Source organism: Pseudophryne corroboree, chromosome 4 (assembly GCF_028390025.1).
Source record: "Pseudophryne corroboree isolate aPseCor3 chromosome 4, aPseCor3.hap2, whole genome shotgun sequence".
In the NCBI taxonomy this organism is placed as follows: domain Eukaryota; kingdom Metazoa; phylum Chordata; class Amphibia; order Anura; family Myobatrachidae; genus Pseudophryne; species Pseudophryne corroboree.
Genome location: NC_086447.1, coordinates 715,681,206 through 715,704,854, shown reverse-complemented (window position 1 = coordinate 715,704,854; position 23,649 = coordinate 715,681,206). Strand labels below are relative to the sequence as shown.

Here is a 23,649-nt window from a genome sequence, read left to right as displayed (position 1 = left end):
GGGACTCCGTAAGGACCATGGGGATTATACCAAAGCTCCCAAACGGGCGGGAGAGTGCGGATGACTCTGCAGCACCGAATGAGAGAACTCCAGGTCCTCCTCAGCCAGGGTATCAAATTTGTAGAATTTAGCAAACGTGTTTGCCCCTGACCAAGTAGCTGCTCGGCAAAGTTGTAAAGCCGAGACCCCTCGGGCAGCCGCCCAAGATGAGCCCACTTTCCTTGTGGAACGGGCTTTTACAGATTTTAGCTGTGGCAGGCCTGCCACAGAATGTGCAAGCTGAATTGTACTACAAATCCAACGAGCAATAGTCTGCTTAGAAGCAGGAGCACCCAGCATGTTGGGTGCATACAGGATAAACAGCGAGTCAGATTTCCTGACTCCAGCCGTCCTGGAAACATATTTTCAGGGCCCTGACAACATCCAGCAACTTGGATTCCTCCAAGTCCCTAGTAGCCGCAGGCCCCACAATAGGTTGGTTCAGGTGAAAACGCTGGAACCACCTTAGGGAGAAACTGAGGACGAGTCCTCAATTCCGCCCTGTCCGAATGGAAAATCAGATAAGGGCTTTTACAGGATAAAGCCGCCAATTCTGACACGCGCCTGGCCCAGGCCAGGGCCAACAGCATGACCACTTTCCATGTGAGATATTTTAACTCCACAGATTTAAGTGGTTCAAACCAATGTGACTTTTGGAACCCAAACTACATTGAGATCCCAAATTGCCACTGGAGGCACAAAAGGAGGCTGTATATGCAGTACCCCTTTTACAAACGTCTAAACTTCAGGGACTGAAGCTAGTTCTTTTTTGGAAGAAAATTGACAGGGCCGAAATCTGAACCTTAATGGACCCCAATTTCAGGCCCATAGACACTCCTGTTTTCAGGAAATGTAGGAATCGACCCAGTTGAATTTCCTCCGTCGGGCCTTACTGGCCTCGCACTACGCAACATATTTTCGCCAATTGTGGTGATAATGTTTTTGCGGTTACATCCTTCCTGGCTTTTGATCAGGATAGGGATGACTTCATCCGGAATGCCTTTTTTCCTTCAGGATCCGGTGTTCAACCGCCATGCCGTCAAACGCAGCCGCGGTAAGTCTAGGAACAGACAGGGTCCTTGCTGGAGCAGGTCCCTTCTTAGGAGGTAGAGGCCACGGATCCTCCGTGAGCCTCTCTTGAAGTTCCGGTTACCAAGTTCTTCTTGGCCAATCCGGAGCCACGAATATAGTGCTTTCTCCTCTCCATCTTATCAATCTCAGTACCTTGGGTATGAGAGGCAGAGGAGGGAACACATACACTGACTGGTACACCCACGGTGTTACCAGAGCGTCTACAACTATTGTCTGAGGGTCTCTTGACCTGGCGCAATACCTGTCGAGTTTTTTAATCATGTGGACGACTTCTGGGTGAAGTCCCCACTCTCCCGGGTGGAGGTCGTGCTGAGGAAGTCTGCTTCCCAGTTGTCCACTCCCGGAATGAATACTGTTGACAGTGCTATCACATGATTTTCCGCCCAGCGAAGAATCCTTGCAGCTTCTGCCATTGCCCTCCTGCTTCTTGTGCCACCCTGTCTGTTTACGTGGGTGACTGCCATGATGTTGTCCGACTGGATCAACACCGGCTGACCTTGAAGCAGAGGTCTCGCTAAGCTTAGAGCATTGTAAATGGCCCTTAGCTTCAGGATATTTATGTGAAGTGATGTATCCAGGCTTGACCCTAAGCCCTGGATATTCCTTCCCTGTGTGACTGCTCCCCAGCCTCGCAGGCTGGCATCCGTGGTCACCAGGACCCAGTCCTGAATGCCGAATCTGCGGCCCTCTAGAAGATGAGCACTCTGCAACCACCACAGGATGGATACCCTTGTCCTTGGTGACAGGGTTATCCGCTGATGCATCTGAAAATGCGACCCGGACCATTTGTCCAGTAGGTTCCACTGGAAAGTTCTTGCGTGGAATCTAACGAATGGGATTGCTTCGTAGGAAGCCACCATTTTTACCCAGAACCCTTGTGCATTGATGCACTGAGACTTGGTTCGGTTTTAGGAGGTTCCTGATTAGCTCGGATAACTCCCTGGCTTTCTCATCCGGAAGAAACACTTTTTTTCTGGACTGTGTCCAGGATCATCCCTAGGAAACAGAAGACAAGTCGTCGGAACCAGCTGCGATTTTGGAATATTGAGAATCCAATCGTGCTGCCGCAACACTACCTGAGATAGTGCTACACCGACCTCCAACTGTTCCCTGGATCTTACCCTTATCAGGGAATCGTCCAAGTAAGGGATAACTTCCATTACCTTGGTAAAGACCCGGGGTGCCGTGGACCATCCCTACGGCAGCGTCTGAACTGATAGTGACAGTTCTGTACCATAACCTGAGGTACCCTTGGTGAGAAGGGTAAATTTTGACATGAAGGTAAGCATCCTTGATGTCCCGAGACATCATCTAGTCCCCTTCTTCCAGGTTCGCAATCACTGCTCTGAGTGACTCAATCTTGAATTTGAACCTCTGTATGTAAGTGTTCAAAGATTTTAGATTTAGAATCGGTCTCACCGAGCCGTCTGGCTTCGGTACCACAATAGTGTGGAATAATACCCCGTTCCCTGTTGCAGGAGGGGTACCTTGATTATCACCTGCTGGGAATACAGCTTGTGAATGGCTTCCAAAACGGCCTCCCTGTCAGAGGGAGACGTCGGTAAAGCCGACTTTTGGAAACGGCGAGGGGGAGACGTCTCGAATTCCAATATGTATCCCTGAGATATTACCTGAAGGATCCAGGGGTCTACTTGTGAGTGAGCCCACTGCGCACTGAAATTCATTGAGAACGGGCCCCCACCGTGCCTGAGCTTGTAAAGCCCTAGCGTCATACTGAGGGCTTGGCAGAGGCGGGAAAGGGTTTCTGTTCCTGGGAACTGGCTGATCTCTGCAGCCTTTTTCCTCTCCCTCTGTCACGAGCAGAAAAGAGGAACCTTTTGTCCGCTTGCCAACAAAGGACTGCGCCTGATAACACGGCGTCTTATTTTGAGAGGCGACCTGGGGTACAAACGTGGATTTCCCAGCTGTTGCCGTGGCCACCAGGTCTAAAAGACCGACCCCAAATGTCCCCTTTCAAAGGCAATACTTCCAAATGCCGTTTGGAATCCGCATCACCTGACCATTTTACTGGTAGAATTGGACAACGCACTTATACTTGATGCCAGTCGGCAATTATTCCGCTGTGCATCATGCATATATAGAAATGCATCTTTTAAATGCTCTATAGGCAATAATATACTATCCTTATCTAGGATATCAATATTTCCAGTCAGGGAATCCGACCATGCCAACCCAGCACTGCACCTCCAGGCTGAGGCGATAGCTGGTCGCAGTATAACACCAGTATGTGTGTAAATACCTTTTTGGATACCCTCCTGCTTTCTATCAGCAGGATCCTTAAGGGCGGCCATCTCATGAGAGGGTAGAGCCCTTGTTCTTACAAGCGTGTGAGCGCCTTATCCCCCCTAGGGGGTGTTTCCCAACGCACCCTAACCTCTGGCGGGAAAGGGTATGCAGCCAATACTTTTTAAGAAATTATCAATTGTTATCGGGGGGAAACCCACGCATCATCACACACCTCATTTTATTTCTCAGATTCAGGAAAACTACAGGTAGTTTTTCCCTCACCGAACATAATACCCCTTTTTGGTGGTACTCGTATTATCAGAAATGTATAAAAACATTTTCCATTGTCTCAATCATGTAACGTGTGGCCCTACTGGAAATCACGGTTGTCTCTTCACCGTCGACACAGGAGTCAGTATCCGTGTCGGCGTCTGTATCTGCCATCTGAGGTAACGGCCGCTTTAGAGCCCCTGACGGCCTATGAGACGTCTGGACAGGCACAAGCTGAGTAGCCGGCTGTCTCATGTCAACCACTGTTTTTTTATATAGAGCTGACACTGTCACGTAATTTTCAACAGTACATCCACTCAGGTGTCGACCCCCTAGGGGGTGACATCACTGTTACAGACACTCTGCTCCGTCTCCACATCATTTTTCTCCTCATACATGTCGACACAAACGTACCGACACACAGCACACACACAGGGAATGCTCTGATAGAGGACAGGACCCCACTAGCCCTTTGGGGAGACAGAGGGAGAGTATGCCAGCACACACCAGAGCGCTATATATATATACACAGGGATAACCTTATATAAGTGTTTTTCCCCTTATAGCTGCTGTATGTTTTAATACTGCGCCTAATTAGTGCCCCCCTCTCTTTTTTTTAACCCTTTCTGTAGTGTAGTGACTGCAGGGAAGAGCGAGGGAGCTTCCCTCCAACTGAGCTGTGAGGGAAAATGGCGCCAGTGTGCTGAGGAGATAGGCTCCGCCCCCTTTTCGGCGGCCTTATCTCCCGGTTTTTTGTATATTCTGGCAGGGGTTAAATGCATCCATATAGCCCAGGAGCTATATGTGATGTATTTTTTGCCATGTAAGGTATTTCTGTCATGTTTTATTGCGTCTCAGGGCGCCCCCCCCCAGCGCCCTGCACCCTCAGTGACCGGAGTATGAAGTGTGCTGAGAGCAATGGCGCACAGCTGCAGTGCTGTGCGCTACCTTATTGAAGACAGGAACGTCTTCTGCCGCCGATTTTTCCGGACCTCTTCGCTCTTCTGGCTCTGTAAGGGGGCCGGCGGCGCGGCTCCGGGACCCATCCAGGCTGGACCTGTGATCGTCCCTCTGGAGCTAATGTCCAGTAGCCAAGAAGCCCAATCCACTCTGCACGCAGGTGAGTTCGCTTCTTCTCCCCTTAGTCCCTCGATGCAGTGAGCCTGTTGCCAGCAGGTCTCACTGAAAATAACAAACCTAAACTAAAACTTTCACTAAGAAGCTCAGGAGAGCCCCTAGTGTGCACCCTTCTCGTCGGGCACAGAAATCTAACTGGGGCTTGGAGGAGGGTCATAGGGGGAGGAGCCAGTGCACACCAGTTAGTCCTAAAGCTTTCTTTAGATGTGCCCAGTCTCCTGCGGAGCCGCTATTCCCCATGGTCCTTACGGAGTCCCCAGCATCCACTTAGGACGTTAGAGAAAAGTGCATTACCAACGCTGTTTTGGGCTAGATTTGCTGCCCCTGAGAAGCCGGAGGAATTCCTCCTGCGGCCGCGATTTTCCTTATGCTCCCACCCGTGAATATCTACCTCGCCTCCCCTGCTTGCATCTGCTCTGGTCGCCTCACTCCATACCTATGCTATCCAACTTCTCTGCCGCAACGATTCACTACGGTTTCTCGCAGTCAGGCCCGGCGCTACCCGTTTAGCAAAGGGAAGCAAAGCAGGTAGGCGCCGGGTAGGAGAGGCACTCTACCTGCTTTGCATCCCTGTGCTGCGCCTGGGACCCTGCTGCTGCCGGCTGCTGCGACCGTCACACTGACAGGCAGCGGCGCCGGCAGCATGATGAAGCCTCCTCCTTCCTATGACAGCGTTATGTCACACTCCACGGCCCAGCCCGAGAAGGGGCGGACCTACATGACGCTGGGGGGCGGGGCTACATGGGACCAGGCTGCAGAGGAGGACAAACAGAATGGTAAGTTGGGGGAGAGTGATTGAAAAAGTGTGTGTGTGTGTGGGGGGGAGGGTGTGCTTGTGTATGTGGGGGGAGGGGGGGGTGTGTGAGGGGGGAGCGGCAGCTATGTGTGATATGTATTTTTTTTTCTTTAACAACAAACCATGTCCTCTACGGAGTCCAGAGTGGGCCAGGTCAGCATTCAGCAAACCCCACCCCTCCAGCTCACCCAGTGTGATTGCAGCAAGCACCGCCCCCTCAAGCACCTCATATTGCTGCTGCTGCAATCAGCCACGCTGTGCTCCTCCTCTGCCGCCATCAAGCACCCCCCCAGAGTCTTTACAGCTGCGGTGATCGGCGCACAAGGGGAAACGCGCTCGCCTGGCCCCAAGTAAGTAGACCAGCAGTGTGGTGACCGCTGTGGGCAGAGAGAGACAGGCAGCGCTGAGGCAGATATCTGGTAACCCGAGTGGGCGGCTCTGAGCGATGCACAGCAGGTCAGGTCATTCGGCAGGGGGAGGGTACGGCCCGGGCTGCAAGCTCCTAGGGTAACATACCCACTGAGACTCCAGGATCTCGTGATATTACAGACACCCTAATGTCACGCTGTACCCCCCCTCCTCTGTGTTCCGTCACTGTGTCGCCCCCCTCCGTGTTCTGTCACTGTGCTACCCCCCCCCCCGTGTTCTGTCAGTCCCCCCCCCGTGTTCTGTCACTTTGTTTTCCCCCCATGTTCTGTCACTGCATCACCCCCCCTCGTGTTCTGTCACTGCGTCCCTTCCCCCGTGTTCTGTCACTGTGTCACCATCCCCCGTGTTGTCACTGTGTCACGACCCCCCCCCCCGTGTTCTGTCACTGTCACCCCCAACGTTCTGTCACTGTGCCCCCCCGTGTTCTGTCACTGTGTCACACCCCCCCTCTGTGCCCTGTCACGTCACTCTGTCACGTCACTCTGTCACTCCCCTCCCCCAGTTTGTGTTATGTCATTGTGTCACAATCCCCCCCTCTGTGTTCAGTCCCAGTCACTGTGTCACTCAGTTGCTGTGTCGACCCCCACGTGTTCTCTCACAGCCACTGTGCCGCCCTCCCCTAGATACCCTGCACAGGGCCGTAACTAACACTGTGCCAGTGGTGCCTGGCACAGTGCATATGCACTGTGGGCACAGAGCCACTGGCAGTAGCCTCACGGACCTGCCACCGCTGCAACATCAAACACATGGGAGGGAGGGCGCAAATTAACAGTTTGCAGGGAGGCGCCGAACACCCTAGCACCGGCCCTGCACGCAGTACTTTCTAATGTTCCTTCTCAGAGCTTTAACCCTTTTGGGATAGAGATGGCTACTGAGTTGCTGTCTCAACACAGTGAGTCGAATCATTTAGAAGTTGGAATGATTCAAGTCACTCACAGTTTGGTGTGCCCCCAATAGCCTCTCTCAGTCAGTCACAGTGATTGGGTGGCAGCACTCCTGGGTAACACCCCCTGGGAGGGAGCAGTGTGATGCTGCTCAGTGTCAGGGCTGCTGCTGCTGTGCCTGACTTCTTGTGACACTGAGTTGAGACAGTGAACAACTCAGTGGAGACTCATAGGGCGGTATTCAATTCTTTTCACCCCCTTCCACACCTGTTCTGTTTCTGCTGTCGGGCGTGGTATAATAATTTCAGCTTGCTAAACCTGGGGTAGTGAGGGCGCTCAACCCTTTATGCAGCTAAACCTGATTACTACGGGCGCGATATGCATGATAACGGTGATCACTTTAGAAAGATTGGGCATGATAGATCATTTGAATACCGCCCATAGGATTAATTACGGATTCATCCAGTGCAGCTGAATAGTAGAGGTATGAGTCACTGACTGACTGTGAGACAGTGCTCACTCAGTGGAGATGGATTAGATTCATTACTGATTCATTCAGTGCAGCTGAATAGCTGACAGACTACCAGAGGTCTGAGTCACTGAGCACTGACTGCCTGTGAGTCTGATGCGGACTCAGTGGAGATGGATCAGATTCATTGATTCATTCAGTGCAGCTGAATAGCTGACCCACTCCCATAAGTCTGAGTCAGGTGTGGATCATATGGTTCCACCCTGTCCAGGTCGATAGTGAGTAGGTCAACACTTACTGAAAGCCGACACATGACTAGGTCGACATGTATGGAAGGTCGGCATGGGCAAGGTCAACATACAAAGAGACAACAGTTGTTGTTTTTTTTTGGGGGGGGGGGGGGTTTGACCTGAATTTCCATCTGGGACCCCCAACAATTGAAACGTATTAGCTTCGGGCATAGTGTCTCCCTACGCTCGCCACAAGGTTTCTCACCAACTCTATGCTCACTTTGATAGAGGTATGAAAAAGTCCTGACCCCCCCCAAACAACTGTGTCGATCTAATGACCATGTCGACCTATGCATGTGTCAACCTGCTGTCAACTTTCAGTGGTCAACCTAATGACCGGATACCGTCTGAGTCACTCTCTCCACGAGTCCCGGCACTGCCAGCAGTCTCTGCACTGTGCAGTCTGATATGGTCTGCAATGCATTACAAAAGAGCCATGTAGAGACACTGGGGTAAATTTACTAATGTGGGAGATTTTTAGAACTGGTGATGTTGCTCATGGCAACCAATCAGATTCTACTTACCATTTATCTAGCTGCTTCTAGCAGATAAAAGATATAATCTGATTGGTTGCTATGGGCAACATCACCAGTTCTAAAAATCTCCCACCTTAGTAAATTTACCCCACTGTCTCGACTGGAGACACTCCACTGAGTTGAGTCATGTGTCAAAACTCACTTCACTGTATCTCTTTGCCCATGACTATTTTGGGACTCTCAGTCCTATCATACCGAGTGAGCATTCTGACTTATCCTCGGTGTGACGTGTATCTTGCGCAGCGACCAGCTGCACCGATCTGACCACAGTTGATGCTAGATTCAAGTGGCCTAAGGGACCATTTACGTTAGGGGGAGGAGCCACGACACAAGGGGGAGGGGCTAAGCCTGCGGGATAGTTTCTCTGCTATCCACGCCACCAACTAAAGCATGGCGAGGGTACTTTTCGGGTAGATGCTAGAATCAAGTGGGCTAAGGGACCTTTTCCGTAAGAGGGAGGAGTTACGACGCAAGGGGGAGGAGCTAGGCCAGCGGGATAGTTCCTCTACTATCCACGCCACCAACTATTACCTTTAGTAATTAGGTGGTGAGCGAAGCGAGCCACCGTGCCCGATGCGTGGCGAGCGAACTTTTCGGGTACCCTGTTCGCCCGTAGCTCCTCCCCCTGGTGACGTAGCTCCTCCCCTCAATACGTCACAAGGTCCCTTCAGCCCCTCCGATATAGAACCAACCGTACTTTTCGGGTACCCCGTTCGGCAGTAACTCCTCCACCTGGTGACGTGTCTCCTCACCTAGTGACGTCAGAAGGTCCCTTCTCCCACTCCGATTTAGAACCAACCCTTTCACCATGCTGTCGGCTCGCCTGACGACCCTCCCCCTTAAGACACTCCGGCGCTATCTTTTACGGCACCTACTCTCTTCTTACTACTGTCAGACAGAGCCTGTTGCTTAGCGCCACTAAGCTCCCTTTACTGTCAGCAATGCATCAACCGGCCGCACCTCGCCTGCAGTGGAGTCCCGCTGCCACCCGTAAAGCACGGACGCCGCCCAGTACCGGCTCCATTTCAGCCAACAGCCCAACATCGGTCCGGTCCAAAACTCCCGCCGCTGCCTTTGGCCCCTCCCCCAGCACCGCCCAGTGACTGACGTCGAAAATATTCTTCCGGGTCTAGTACCGGTTTCCTTGGTCACGGAATCTCGGTGTCTTGTGTGCGGTAACTTCAGTTCTGGCAGCGTCTGGTTACCGGGGGAGGGGAGGCACGTCGTCTCCAGCCATGGCTGCCCCTCAGCCCGGCCTCGGCCTGGATGCTGTGGTGACGGTGAGCGGCTCTGTACAGAAATATGTCACCAAGAAGAAGAAGGTGCTGAGCGCAGAGGAGACGGAGCTGTACGAGCTGGCGCAGGCGGCGGGCATTGCCATGGACCAGGAGGTGTTCAGGTCAGTGCCAGGTCTGTGTGTGGGGGCTGTATGCGGCTGGGAGGGTCTCGGCTTAGTAGTGACTTCTAGTGATCGCTGCCAGCTCTGCGGGTGCTGTCCCCAGTATGTATGCCACCACTACTACCCATGCCTAGTTTCGTAGGTGCTGTCCTCCGTATGTGTGCCACCTCTACTACCCATGCTTTGTTATGTGGCTGCTGTTCTCAGTGTGTGTGCCACCGCTACCCATGGTCAACTCTGTCCCATGGTAAGCTCTGTCCTCAGTATGTGTGCCACCACTACCCATGGCCAGCTCTCTGTGTGCTGTCCTCTGTATGTGTGCCACCCCTGCTATCCATGGTCATGCAAGCCATTTACCATCCAACTGCAGTCGGTAAGAAAAGATGACTCCAGTGCCCATTGCCGAGACCTGGGACAGCACCATCAAACTTGTACTGGATAAATCCATGGTGTTACCTCTGTCCTGCAGTTACTGTAGCGGGACACATTGTCACTTCTGTGCAGTGGCGTAAGTTCGTCCCAGTCACCCGGAGGCATGATAAATGTTGGTGCCCCCCTACATATACACACACACATACCATATGTAACTATCCGGCACTCAGGGTGAACAGTAGCAGCTTGCTCAGGTACCTTTCCCACTAGTAATATAAATACACATACACAGTGGACGCACTCCAAGTCAGTCATTAAAATAAAACAGACATCAGAATACCTTTATAGTACACCTACAGTGCTTCCTCACCTGCCAGCAGGTCTCCATGGAGATGCTTTGGCTCAGCGATCTGCCTATATATCTATATCACACACACGCCTCTTTCACTTAAAAACACACACGCCTCTTTCACTTAAAAACACACACGCCTCTTTCACTTAAAAACACACACGCCTCTTTCACTTAAAAACACACACGCCTCTTTCACTTAAAAACACACACACGCCTCTTTCACTTAAAAACACACACACGCCTCTTTCACTTAAAAACACACACACGCCTCTTTCACTTAAACATACACATACGCCTCTTTCACTTAAACACACACGCTGCTTTCACTTAAACACACACACACACACCGCTTTTACTTTAACACACAAACGCCATTCACTTAAACACACACATGCCTCTCACTTACACATGTCTCTTTCACTCACTCACTCACAAAGATGCCTCCTTCACTTAAAGACACACGCCGCTTTCACTGAAACACACACACACGCCTCTCACTTACACGCACACACACATGCCTCTCACTTACACGCACACGCCTCACACACGCCTCTCACTTACGCACACGCCTCTCATTTACACACACACGCCTCTCGCTTACACACAAACACGCCTCTCACTTACACACGCCTCTCACTTACGCACACACACACGCCTCTCACTTACGCACACATACGCCTCACTTACGCACACACACGCCTCACTTACGCACACACACGCCTCTCACTTACACGCACACACACGCCTCTCACTTACACACACACACACGCCTCTCACTTACACACACACACGCATCTCACTTACACACACACACACACACACGCACCTCTCACTTACACACACACACACGCCTCTCACTTACACACACACACGCCTCTCACACACACACGCCTCTCGCTTACACACACGCCTCTCGCTTACACACACGCCTCTCACTTACACGCACACACGCCTCTCACTTACACGCACACATGCCTCTCACTTACACGCACACACGCCTCACTTACACGCACACACGCCTCACTTACACGCACACACGCCTCACTTACACGCACACACGCCTCTCACTTACACACACGCACACACGCCTCTCACTTACACACACGCACACACGCCTCTCACTTACACACACGCACACACGCCTCTCACTTACACACACACACACACACACACACACACACACACACGCCTCTCACTTACACACACACACACGCCTCTCACTTACACACACACACACACACACACACCTCTCACTTACACACACACACACACACCTCTCACTTACACACACACACACACCTCTCACTTACACACACACACACACCTCTCACTTACACACACACACACACCTCTCACTTACACACACACACACACACACACACACACCTCTCACTTACACACACACACACACACACACACACCTCGCTTACACACACACGCCTCTCGCTTACACGCACACACACGCCTCTCACTTACACGCACACACGCCTCTCACTTACACGCACACACGCCTCTCACACGCACACATGCCTCTCACTTACACACACACACACACACGCCTCTCACTTACACACACACACACACACACACCTCTCACTTACACACACACACACACACACCTCTCACTTACACACACACACACACACACACACCTCTCACTTACACACACACACACACACACACACACACGCCTCTCACACAAATGCCTCTTTTACTTGAACACACAAACATGCACCCCCCATTCCTTCCTCCCCCAGCTTGAGGCAAGTGCTGCCAGTGCCTACCTTTGGCTATCATCAGCCTGACGGAAGATCAGAGAGCTTCTTCACTCGGCTGACTTGCTTAACTGGAAGGAACTGCGCTCTGGAGCTCCCCCTAGCTGCAGCCAGTGCCAGCTCTCTGTGTATACAGGAGGCAGCTTCCGTGTCACTGACACAGCTCCTCCGTGATTAAAAAAACAGCAGCGAGCGGATAGTAAGGCAGCGGGAGACAGCGGAGGAGATGTGCCCCCTTGAGGTCAGGAGCCCGGCGGCAGCCGACTCCACTGCCTCCCACAGTTCCGCCACTGCTTTTGTGTCTCTATAATATGATACTCTACAACTCAGTTTTTCCCTTTCTTTCCTCATTCTCTCCCTCTTTTGGGATTGGCCTGTAAACCAGATTAATTCCTGAACTCTTCTATTTGTAATTGCTGTTTTGAGTTGGGAGGGGAGGGGTTGCAATTTACATAATGGTTGGTCTGGCAGCTTGAAGATCATGTGCTGCAAAATAAAACTGTGCTTATGTAATGTGCGCACTGCTGTGCACTACAGCACACAAAGGGCGAAGACTTAAAGGGCCTACACATGGTGTGATTCTGCCTATGTGGCCAACTTGCACTATGCGATTTTCCTTGAACTCCCTGAGACCAGAAACACTGATATTGACTAAACACATGGTACGATTTTGGCTATGCACATTTTTTGACTGTACTATTGTACACTTTCTAGTCAAAATTGACCTTCCTGCACAGTCTATTTTTTTTTCTCTATCGTCCTAGTGGATGCTGGGGTTCCTGAAAGGACCATGGGGAATAGCGGCTCCGCAGGAGACAGGGCACAAAAAGTAAAGCTTTAGGATCAGGTGGTGTGCACTGGCTCCTCCCCCTATGACCCTCCTCCAAGCCTCAGTTAGATTTTTGTGCCCGGCCGAGAAGGGTGCAATCTAGGTGGCTCTCCTAAAGAGCTGCTTAGAAAAGTTTAGCTTAGGTTTTTTATTTTACAGTGAGTCCTGCTGGCAACAGGATCACTGCAACGAGGGACTTAGGGGAGAAGAAGTGAACTCACCTGCGTGCAGGATGGATTGGCTTCTTTGGCTACTGGACATTAGCTCCAGAGGGACGATCACAGGTACAGCCTGGATGGTCACCGGAGCCTCGCCGCCGGCCCCCTTGCAGATGCTGAAAAGAGAAGAAGGTCCAGAATCGGCGGCAGAAGACTCCTCAGTCTTCTTAAGGTAGCGCACAGCACTGCAGCTGTGCGCCATTGCTCTCAGCACACTTCACACGGCAGTCACTGAGGGTGCAGGGCGCTGGGAGGGGGGCGCCCTGGGAGGCAATGTAAACCTATTTTTTGGCAAAAAATACCTCACATATAGCCTCCGGGGGCTATATGGAGATATTTAACCCCTGCCAGAATCCGTTGAAGAGCGGGAGACGAGCCCGCCGAAAAAGGGGCGGGGCCTATCTCCTCAGCACACAGCGCCATTTTCCCTCACAGAAAGGCTGGAGGGAAGGCTCCCAGGCTCTCCCCTGCACTGCACTACAGAAACAGGGTTAAAACAGAGAGGGGGGGCACTAATTTGGCGTTAGAAATATATAAAAAGATGCTATAAGGGAAAACACTTATATAAGGTTGTCCCTATATAATTATAGCGTTTTTTGGTGTGTGCTGGCAAACTCTCCCTCTGTCTCTCCAAAGGGCTAGTGGGTCCTGTCCTCTATCAGAGCATTCCCTGTGTGTGTGCTGTGTGTCGGTACGTGTGTGTCGACATGTATGAGGACGATGTTGGTGAGGAGGCGGAGCAATTGCCTGTAATGGTGATGTCACTCTCTAGGGAGTCGACACCGGAATGGATGGCTTATTTAGGGAATTACGTGATAATGTCAACACGCTGCAAGGTCGGTTGACGACATGAGACGGCCGACAAACAATTAGTACCGGTCCAGACGTCTCAAAAACACCGTCAGGGGTTTTAAAACGCCCGTTTACCTTAGTCGGTCGACACAGACACGGACACTGAATCCAGTGTCGACGGTGAATAAACAAACGTATTCCTTATTAGGGCCACACGTTAAGTAAATGAAGGAGGGGTTACATATTTCTGATACTACAAGTACCACAAAAGAGGGTATTATGTGGGATGTGAAAAAACTACCTGTAGTTTTTCCTGAATCAGATAAATTAAATGAAGTGTGTGATGATGCGTGGGTTCCCCCCGATAGAAAATTATTGGCGGTATACCCTTCCCCGCCAGAAGTTAGGGCGCGTTGGGAAACACCCCTTAGGGTGGATAAGGCGCTCACACGCTTATCAAAACAAGTGGCGGTACCGTCTATAGATAGGGCCGTCCTCAAGGAACCAGCTGACAGGAGGCTGGAAAATATCATATAAAAGTATATACACACATACTGGTGTTATACTGCGACCAGCGATCGCCTCAGCCTGGATGTGCAGAGCTGGGGTGGCTTGGTCGGATTCCCTGACTAAAAATATTGATACCCTTGACAGGGACAGTATTTTATTGACTATAGAGCATTTAAAGGATGCATTTCTATATATGCGAGATGCACAGAGGGATATTTGCACTCTGGCATCAAGAGTAAGTGCGATGTCCATATCTGCCAGAAGATGTTTATGGACACGACAGTGGTCAGGTGATGCAGATTCCAAACGGCACAAAGGTGTATTGCCGTATAAAGGAAGAGGAGTTATTTGGGGTCGGTCCATCGGACCTGGTGGCCACGGCAACTGCTGGAAAATCCACCGTTTTTACCCTAAGTCACATCTCTGCAGAAAAAGACACCGTCTTTTCAGCCTCAGTCCTTTCGTCCCTATAAGAGTCATATTTGCCCAGGGATAGAGGAAAGGGAAGAAGACTGCAGCAGGCAGCCCATTCCCAGGAACAGAAGCCTTCCACCGCTTCTGCCAAGCTCTCAGCATGACGCTGGGACCGTACAGGACCCTTGGATCCTACAAGTAGTATCCCAGGGGTACAGATTGGAATGTCGAAACGTTTCCCCCTCGCAGGCTCCTGAAGTCTGCTTTACCAAGGTCTCCCTCCGACAAGGAGGCAGTATAAAAAAAAAAAAAAAAAATTCACAAGCTGTATTCCCAGCAGGTGATAATCAAATTACCCCTCCTACAACAAGGAAAGGGGTATTATTCCACACTATATTGTGGTACTGAAGCCAGAAGGCTAGGTGAGACCTATTCTAAATCTAAAAAAATTTGAACACTTACAAAGGTTCAAAGCAAGAGGGAGTCACTCAGAGCAGTGATAACGAACCAGGAAGAAGGGGACTATATAGTGTCCCGGGACATCAGGGATGCTTACCTCCATGTCCCAAATTTGCCCTTCTCACTAAGGGTACCTCAGGTTCGTGGTATAGAACTGTCACTATCCGTTTCAGACGCTGCCGTTTGGATTGTCCACGGCACCCCGGGTCTTTACCAAGGTAATGGCCGAAATGATGATTCTTCTTCGAAGAAAAGGCGTCTTAAATTACCCCTTACTTGGACGATCTCCTGATAAGGGCAAAGTCCAGGGAACAGTTGGAGGTCGGAGTAGCACTATCTCGGATACTGCTACAACAGCACGGGTGGATTCTAAATATTCCAAAATCGCAGCTGATCCTGACGACACGTCTGCTGTGCCTAGGGATGATTCTGGACACAGTCCAGAAAAAGGTGTTTCTCCCGGAAGAGAAAGCCAGGGAGTTATCCGAGCTAGTCAAGAACCTCCTAAAACCAGGAAAAGTGTCAGTGGTCCTGGTAAAAATGGTGGCTTCCTACGAAGCAATTCCATTCGGCAGATTTCACGCAAGAACTTTTCAGTGGGATCTGCTGGACAAATGGTCCGGATCGCATCTTCAGATGCATCAGCGGATAACCCTATATCCAAGGACAAGGGTGTCTCTCCTGTGGTGGTTACAGAGTGCTCATCTTCTAGAGGGCCGCAGATTCGGCATTCAGGATTGGATGCTGGTGACCACGGAGGCCAGCCCGAGAGGCTGGGGAGCAGTCACACAAGGAAAAAATTTCCAGGGAGTGTGATCAAGTCTGGAGACCTTTCTCACATAAATATACTGGAGCTAAGGGTAAATTTATAATGCTCTAAGCTTAGCAAGACCTCTGCTTCAAGGTCAGCCGGTATTGATCCAGTGGGAAAAACATCACGGCAGTCGCCCACGTAAACAGACAGGGCGGCACAAGAAGCAGGAGGGCAATGGCAAAAACTGCAAGGACTTTTCGCTGGGCGGAAAATCATGTGATAGCACTGTCAGCAGTGTTTCATTCCGGGAGTGGAAACTGGGAAGCAGACTTCCTCAGCAGGCACGACCTCCACCCGGGAGAGTGGAAAATTCATCGGGAAGTTTTTCCACATGATTGTGAACCGCTGGGAAATACCAAGGTGGACATGATGGCGTCCCGTCTGAACAAAAAACGTGACAGGTATTGCGCCAGGTCAAGAGACCCTCAGGCAATAGCGGTGGACGTTCTGGTAACACCGTGGGTGTACCAGTCGGTGTATGTGTTCCCTACTCTGCTTCTCATACCTAAGGTACTGAGAATTATAAGACGTAGAGGAGTAAGAACTATACTCATGGCTCCGGATTGGCCAAGAAGGACTTGGTACCCGGAACTTCAAGAGATGCTCACAGAGGACTTATGGCCTCTGCCGCTAAGAAGGGACTTGCTTCAGCAAGTACCATGTCTGTTCCAAGACTTACCGCAGCTGCGTTTGACGGCATGGCGGTGGAACGCCGGATCCTAAGGGAAAAAGGCATTCCGGAAGAGGTCATTCCTACCCTGGTCAAAGCCAGGAAGGAGGTGACCGCACAACATTATCACCACATGTGGCGAAAATATGTTGCGTGGTGTGAGGCCAGGAAGGCCCCACGAAGAAATTTCAACTCGGTCGATTCCTGCATTTCCTGCAAACAGGAGTGTCTATGGGCCTCAAATTGGGGCCCATTAAGGTTCAAATTTCGGCCCTGTCGATTTTCTTCCAGAAAGAATTGGCTTCAGTTCCTGAAGTCCAGAAGTTTGTCAAGGGAGTATTGCATATACAACCCCCTTTTGTGCCTCCAGTGGCACTGTGGGATCTCAACGTAGTTCTGGGATTCCTCAAATCACATTGGTTTAAAACCAGTCAAATCTGTGGATTTGAAGCATCTCACATGAAAAGTGACCATGCTCTTGGCCCTGGCCTGGGCCAGGCGAGTGTCAAATTGGTGGGTTTTTTTCTCAAAAAAGCCCATATCTGTTTGTCCATTCGGACAGGGCAGAGCTGCGGACTCGTCCCCAGTTCTCTCCCTAAGTTGGTGTCAGTGTTTCACCTGAACCAGCTTATTGTGGTGCCTTGCGCCTACTAGGGACTTGGAGGACTCCAAGTTGCTGGATGTTGTCAGGGCCCTGAAAGTATAGGTTCCAGGACGGCTGGAGTCAGGAAAACTGACTTGCTGTTATCCTGTATGCACCCAACAAACTGGGTGCTCTTGCTTCTAAGCAGACTATTGCTAGTTGGATGTGTAATACAATTCAGCTTGCACATTCTGTGGCAGGCCTGCCACAGCCAAAATATGTAAATGCCCATTCCACAAGGAAGGTGGGCTCATCTTGGGCGGCTGCCCGAGGGGTCTCGGCATTACAACTTTGCCGAGCTGCTACTTGGTCAGGGGCAAACACGTTTGCAAAATTCTACAAATTTGATACCCTGGCTGAGGAGGACCTGGAGTTCTCTCATTCGGTGCTGCAGAGTCATCCGCACTCTCCCGCCCGTTTGGGAGCTTTGGTATAATCCCCATGGTCCTTTCAGGAACCCCAGCATCCACTAGGACGATAGAGAAAATAAGAATTTACTTACCGATAATTCTATTTCTCGGAGTCCGTAGTGGATGCTGGGCGCCCATCCCAAGTGCGGATTATCTGCATTACTTGTACATAGTTACAAAAAATCGGGTTATTATTGTTGTGAGCCATCTTTCAGAGGCTCAGCTGTTATCATACTGTTAACTGGGTTCAGATCACAGGTTGTACAGTGTGATTGGTGTGGCTGGTATGAGTCTTACCCGGGATTCAAAATCCTTCCTTATTGTGTACGCTCGTCCGGGCACAGTATCCTAACTGAGGCTTGGAGGAGGGTCATAGGGGGAGGAGCCAGTGCACACCACCTGATCCTAAAGCTTTACTTTTTGTGCCCTGTCTCCTGCGGAGCCGCTATTCCCCATGGTCCTTTCAGGAACCCCAGCATCCACTACGGACTCCGAGAAATAGAATTATCGGTAAGTAAATTCTTATTTTCTTGCGATACCGACCCCGCGGGAGCGCACGTTGGCATCGCAAGCTGTAAACACACAGTGCTATATGACTATGTAGTCCATATTGGTAGTTATATCGCACCGTGTGTATGCGGCTATATGCCCAGTTGGAAAGTGGGTTAGTTTTAGGCTCTGTGGAGGGGATGTTAGGTTTAGGCACCCCAGAGGAGGGTTAGGTTGTGGGAGAGGGGGGGAGGGGGGGGGGGGGGGGGGGGGGTTAGGTTTAGGCTGCAGGGTGGGGTGTTAGGGTTAGACACCACCGGTCAGGGTTAAAGTTAAGCTACTGGGGGCAGGGTTTATGTTTAGGCTGCAGTAAGGGTGTGAGGGGGTAGCATGCTTCCCGATTCTAACCAGCGGGATGCAGCGGTCAGTATTCTGACCGCTGGCATCCCGCCTGCCAGTATTTTAGCCCCAAACCAATTATACATTAGCCTGTCTTTTTTTTAATTATTATTATTTTTTTTTTTTTTTTTTTTTTTTTTTATCATCACATTTTTGTAATCATTCTCTTTTATTAACAGAATTCTTGTTGATCTATTAAAAATGAACGTGGCTCCTTTGGCAGTGTTCCAGATGCTGAAATCGATGTGTGCTGGACACAGACTAATAGATCCTATTTCTGCTGACGCAAACTCTACGTCCTTACTGGCTAGTCATTCAGATACGAGAGGTATGGGACAGATCTATCACAGTGTGGTGTTCTTATTATTTCTGTGTATACTTCCTGTCATCTAATGCTGACCATACATTAGCTAATGCGAGTCGTACTAATGATCCTCCCCGCCAGCCGCCGAGCATGCGATAGAATGTACGGTGCTTTTGCACTGTACAATCTGTCGTACCTCCGCAATTGCTGGGATCGGCTGATCATATGTACAGCACATATGATCAGCTGATGCGACCTGCGGGCCCGCGCATTGCATCGTATTTGCACCCATTATCATGCACAATGTGCATGCAATGGGGCGAATGATAGCTCGATATTGTGTATTCGTACACTATATCGACCTAGCGTATGGCCAGCATAAAGGTGTTGCAGGGCTGCAACTAGTCTAGCTGAGCCTAACATAGCTGAGGGAGAAATAGGTATATGGAGAGCTGCATAATAATGTGTCTGAATGTTGGGGGTTCTCTGCTGTATGTGTTTAAAATAAAATATTTTGTGTTACTAGAAACAATTGTCTATTTACAAAACTGTACAGTATTGTAATTTGTGCTAGCGTGGTGAATTATTCATCCATGTTGGTGATCGAACATGTAATTGCAGAAACTTGATCTTTTCTAATGGGAAAGGAAGTGCAGTTCTCCCTTCTTGGCATTATGGGAAAATAATTGGTGTGGGTAAAGAGTTATTAATAAAACATTTGTATGGGTTTGGTTACAATACAAGTAATGGCACAAAGCGCATTTTGAATGCTATGATTTTCCAGCTAGAAAAGTACAGCATGCAGTACATTATAGCTGGATCACTCTTCTCACTAAACTGTGAGCGATTGACTTTAAGGCCCATACACACGGTGAGATTCAGGCTATGCCCGATTCTCACTATGCGACGTGCTAGGTCTGCATCGCAAGCACATAATGCGTGTGCTTGCGATACTATGTGCGATTTTGGCTAAGTGTCAATTTTGACTATCTCTCTTCTATAGAGATAGTCAAAATTGACTTGCCTGCACAGTCTGTCTAGTCGTGCAATGCCGACCGCGCATCGGCATCGAATCGGGATCGCAAGGTGACTTTCACCTTGCGATCTGCACTAACTTTTCTTACTATTTTGACTATATAGTCAAAATCGTAAGAAAATATCTCACCGTGTGTACACACCTTCGAAAGATGCTGCATGCATCGGTTTCATTCCTGCCGGTGATGTATTACTCATACATGCTGTACTTCTCTGGCTGGGAAGGGAAGAGCTGACGCACAGTCATATGACCTAGCCCTATAGACCGGAAAAGTGATCTTACTGTAATGTTATACGTGATTGATGTATGATATATATTATATACAAGATTATTTCTATTCTTGCACATTGTGTGCCAGCCTCTCCACTGCCTCCATGGAGTGTATAACTTTGGATAAAATGTCTGACCTGTAGGTAAAGTGGTTCCTGTTTGGCATGTCCTTCTTTTTGATGTTTATCTCTTTTAAATCGCCCATGTATCTCAGGCAAGACAAGTATAATCCCTGCACCACTCTCCTTTTCCTCTTCTGCCATTCGAGTGCCAAGAATTAAAGGCTCTAAGATTGTGGTCTTCAGTCCTGTCGATGCTTGTTCATCTCTTTCTCAAGGTCCCCCTGGTTCCTTCCAGCTTTCTTGCTGCCTTTTCTCACCATTCACAGGTTGCATTTATAAGTGTATATTACTTGGGTGGCATTGGGGGACAGTTTATAAAACCTGGTGCACAGGAATAATAAACAGCAAAAAACAACAACACATTTTTTCTTTAATTTTATAAACTGCACTAGAATTAGTGACACACTGATTACTTTCTAACCCACATTTTTCTTTACTTTCTATTTTTGTGCATCATGTTTTTTTGCATAAAATGTCCTTCATAGTCTATCACACCAGGAATCATGAATCTTGTCGAAGCGCAGTGGTGTTAATATGTATAAGAAACAAAATACTTATCCCACTCATACAGATGTGCAAATAATTTCTTATAGATAAAGTGAACCTGTCTGTATTCCTTCTTAAAATACCAATATGTTTAAAAATCAAGTAATGACTTGTTTGGATAGAGATAGATAGATAGATATATATATATATATATATATATATATATATAAATATATATATATAATTTTTATTTTATTTTTATTTTTTTTACAGTCATTTGTTTAATCCAAATTACAGTGCTACCTGCACTGCAGAGGTGTAAAAACTCTTACAGTGGGACAGATGTATTAAGCCTGGATAAGTGGAAGATGATAACACACCAGCCAGTCGTTACGGTTTTGAAAACGTATAGGAGCTGATTGGTTGGTGCGTTATCACCTTGCACTTATCACTGCTGTATCACTTCTCCAGGCTTAATACATCTGCCCCAGTATTAGACTGCTGCTTCCTGGGAATGAATAAACCCATGCAGCTAGTGCCTCTGGCTCTCTCTGTTTTGTCTGGTAGTCCCAGTTCATGAAGGGATTATGTGAGGCTACACTACATGCACTGGCAGCCTCCTATTGGTCAGTGCAGCCACACTCCCCTTTAGGCACTAGATTAAAATGGTGAACAAACAGCAGTTCCAGGTAACTGAGTGCAGCTGATGACTGGCATAGGGGGTTATTCAGGTTTGTTATACCCTTTTCACACCGCACAAATAACCCGGTATCGACCCTGTATATTGCCGGGTCAACGCGAGTCGCTGTGCGGTGTGAAAGGGTCACTCCCGGGTCGCCTGACACTGTAATTCAACCCGGGAATAAAGAAGTGTTATTACCGGGTCAGGTGCAGTGTGAACAGGTTGCCGGGTCGATGCGACCTGGGACCCGTTCACAGCAAAGACAGAGGCAGCGCGGAGATGATCTCATCTTCCTGCGCACCTGCCTCCGATGCTGCCGCGGTCCCTGCACCCAATGGCAACCCAACCCGGCATATTGCCAGGTCGGGTAGCCAGTTGAAAAGGGTCCAATACCGGGTCACACCCGGAAAGGACCCGTTTCCAATTCCTGGGTGCGACCCGGCGAGGTTGGCAAACCAAAAAAGTTAGCAGCTGGGCAAAACCATGTGCACTGCAGGTTGGGCTGATGTAACGTGCAGAGAGAGTTAGATTTTGGTAGGTTGTATTGTTTCTGTGCATGGTACATACAGGCTGTTTATCTTTCTCTGACGTCCTAGTGGATGCTGGGTACTCCGTAAGGACCATGGGGAATAGACTGGCTCCGCAGGAGGCTGGGCACTCTTAAAAGAAAGATTAGGTACTATATCTGGTGTGCACTGGCTCCTCCTTCTATGCCCCTCCTCCAGACCTCAGTTAGAATCTGTGCCCGGCCAGAGCTGGGTGCTCCTAGTGGGCTCTCCTGAGCTTACTAGAAAAGAAAGTATTTGTTAGGTTTTTTATTTTCAGTGAGATCTGCTGGCAACAGACTCACTGCTACGAGGGACTGAGTGGAGAGAAGCAAACCTACCTGCTTGCAGCTAGCTTGTGCTTCTAAGGCTACTGGACACCATTAGCTCCAGAGGGATCGAACACAGGGCCCGACCTCGATCGTCCGTTCCCGGAGCCGCGCCGCCGTCCCCCTTGCAGAGCCAGAAGACTGAAGAACCAGGAGAAAATCGGCGGCTGAAGACTCCGGTCTTCAATAAGGTAGCGCACAGCACTGCAGCTGTGCGCCATTGCTCCCACAGCACACCACACGCTCCGGTCACTGGTGGGTGCAGGGCGCTGGGGGGGGGGCGCCCTGGGCTGCAATAAGTATACCTTTTTGGCAAATGTGCACATAATACAGTTATAAACTGTATATGTGCCTAATCCCCCGCCATACACATTATTAAAAAAGCGGGAGAAGCCCGCCGCGGAGGGGCGGGGCTATCTCCCTCAGCACACCGGCGCCATTTTTTCTTCACAGCTCCGCTGGAAGGACGCTCCCCAGGCTCTCCCCTGCAGTATACACTACAAGAAGGGTAAAAAAGAGGGGGGCACATAAATTTAGGCGCAAAAGGTGATCTAAGCAGCTATTGGGGGAAAATTCACTTTGTGTTAGTGTAAATCCCTTTGTTATATAGCGCTCTGGTGTGTGCTGGCATACTCTCTCTCTGTCTCCCCAAAGGACTTTGTGGGGTCCTGTCCTCAGTCAGAGCATTCCCTGTGTGTGTGCGGTGTGTCGGTACGGCTGTGTCGACATGTTTGAGGAGGACGCTTACGTGGAGGCGGAGCAGGTGCCGATAAGTGTGATGTCGCCCCCTGCGGGGCCGACACCAGAGTGGATGGATATGTGGAAGGTATTAACCGACAGTGTCAACTCCTTGCATAAAAGGTTCGATGACGCAGCTTTGGGACAGCCGGCATCTCAGCCCGCGTCTGCCCAGGCATCTCAGAGACCATCAGGGGCTCAAAAATGCCCGCTACCTCAGATGGCAGACACAGATGTCGACACGGAGTCTGACTCCAGTGTAGACGAGGATGAGACAAATGTACAGTCCACAAGGGCCATCCGATGCATGATTACGGCAATGAAAAATGTGTTGCACATTTCTGACATTAACCCGGTTACCACTAAAAAGGGTATTATGTTTGGGGAGAAAAAGCAGCCAGTG

General features: G+C 49.8%; 1 protein-coding gene across 1 annotated transcript in view; it reads left to right on the top strand.

The window, feature by feature from the left end:
* The first annotated feature begins 8,827 nt into the window (after positions 1–8,827).
* LOC134910216 (mitotic-spindle organizing protein 2B-like) overlaps positions 8,828–23,649 on the top strand; it is a 47,138-nt gene continuing 32,316 nt past the window's right edge. Inside the window, exons 1-2 of the mRNA XM_063917997.1 lie at positions 8,828–9,588; positions 18,914–19,062. Coding sequence (XP_063774067.1) covers positions 9,425–9,588; positions 18,914–19,062 — 313 coding nt within the window. The 5' untranslated portion in view covers positions 8,828–9,424. The remainder of the gene's footprint in view (positions 9,589–18,913; positions 19,063–23,649) is intronic.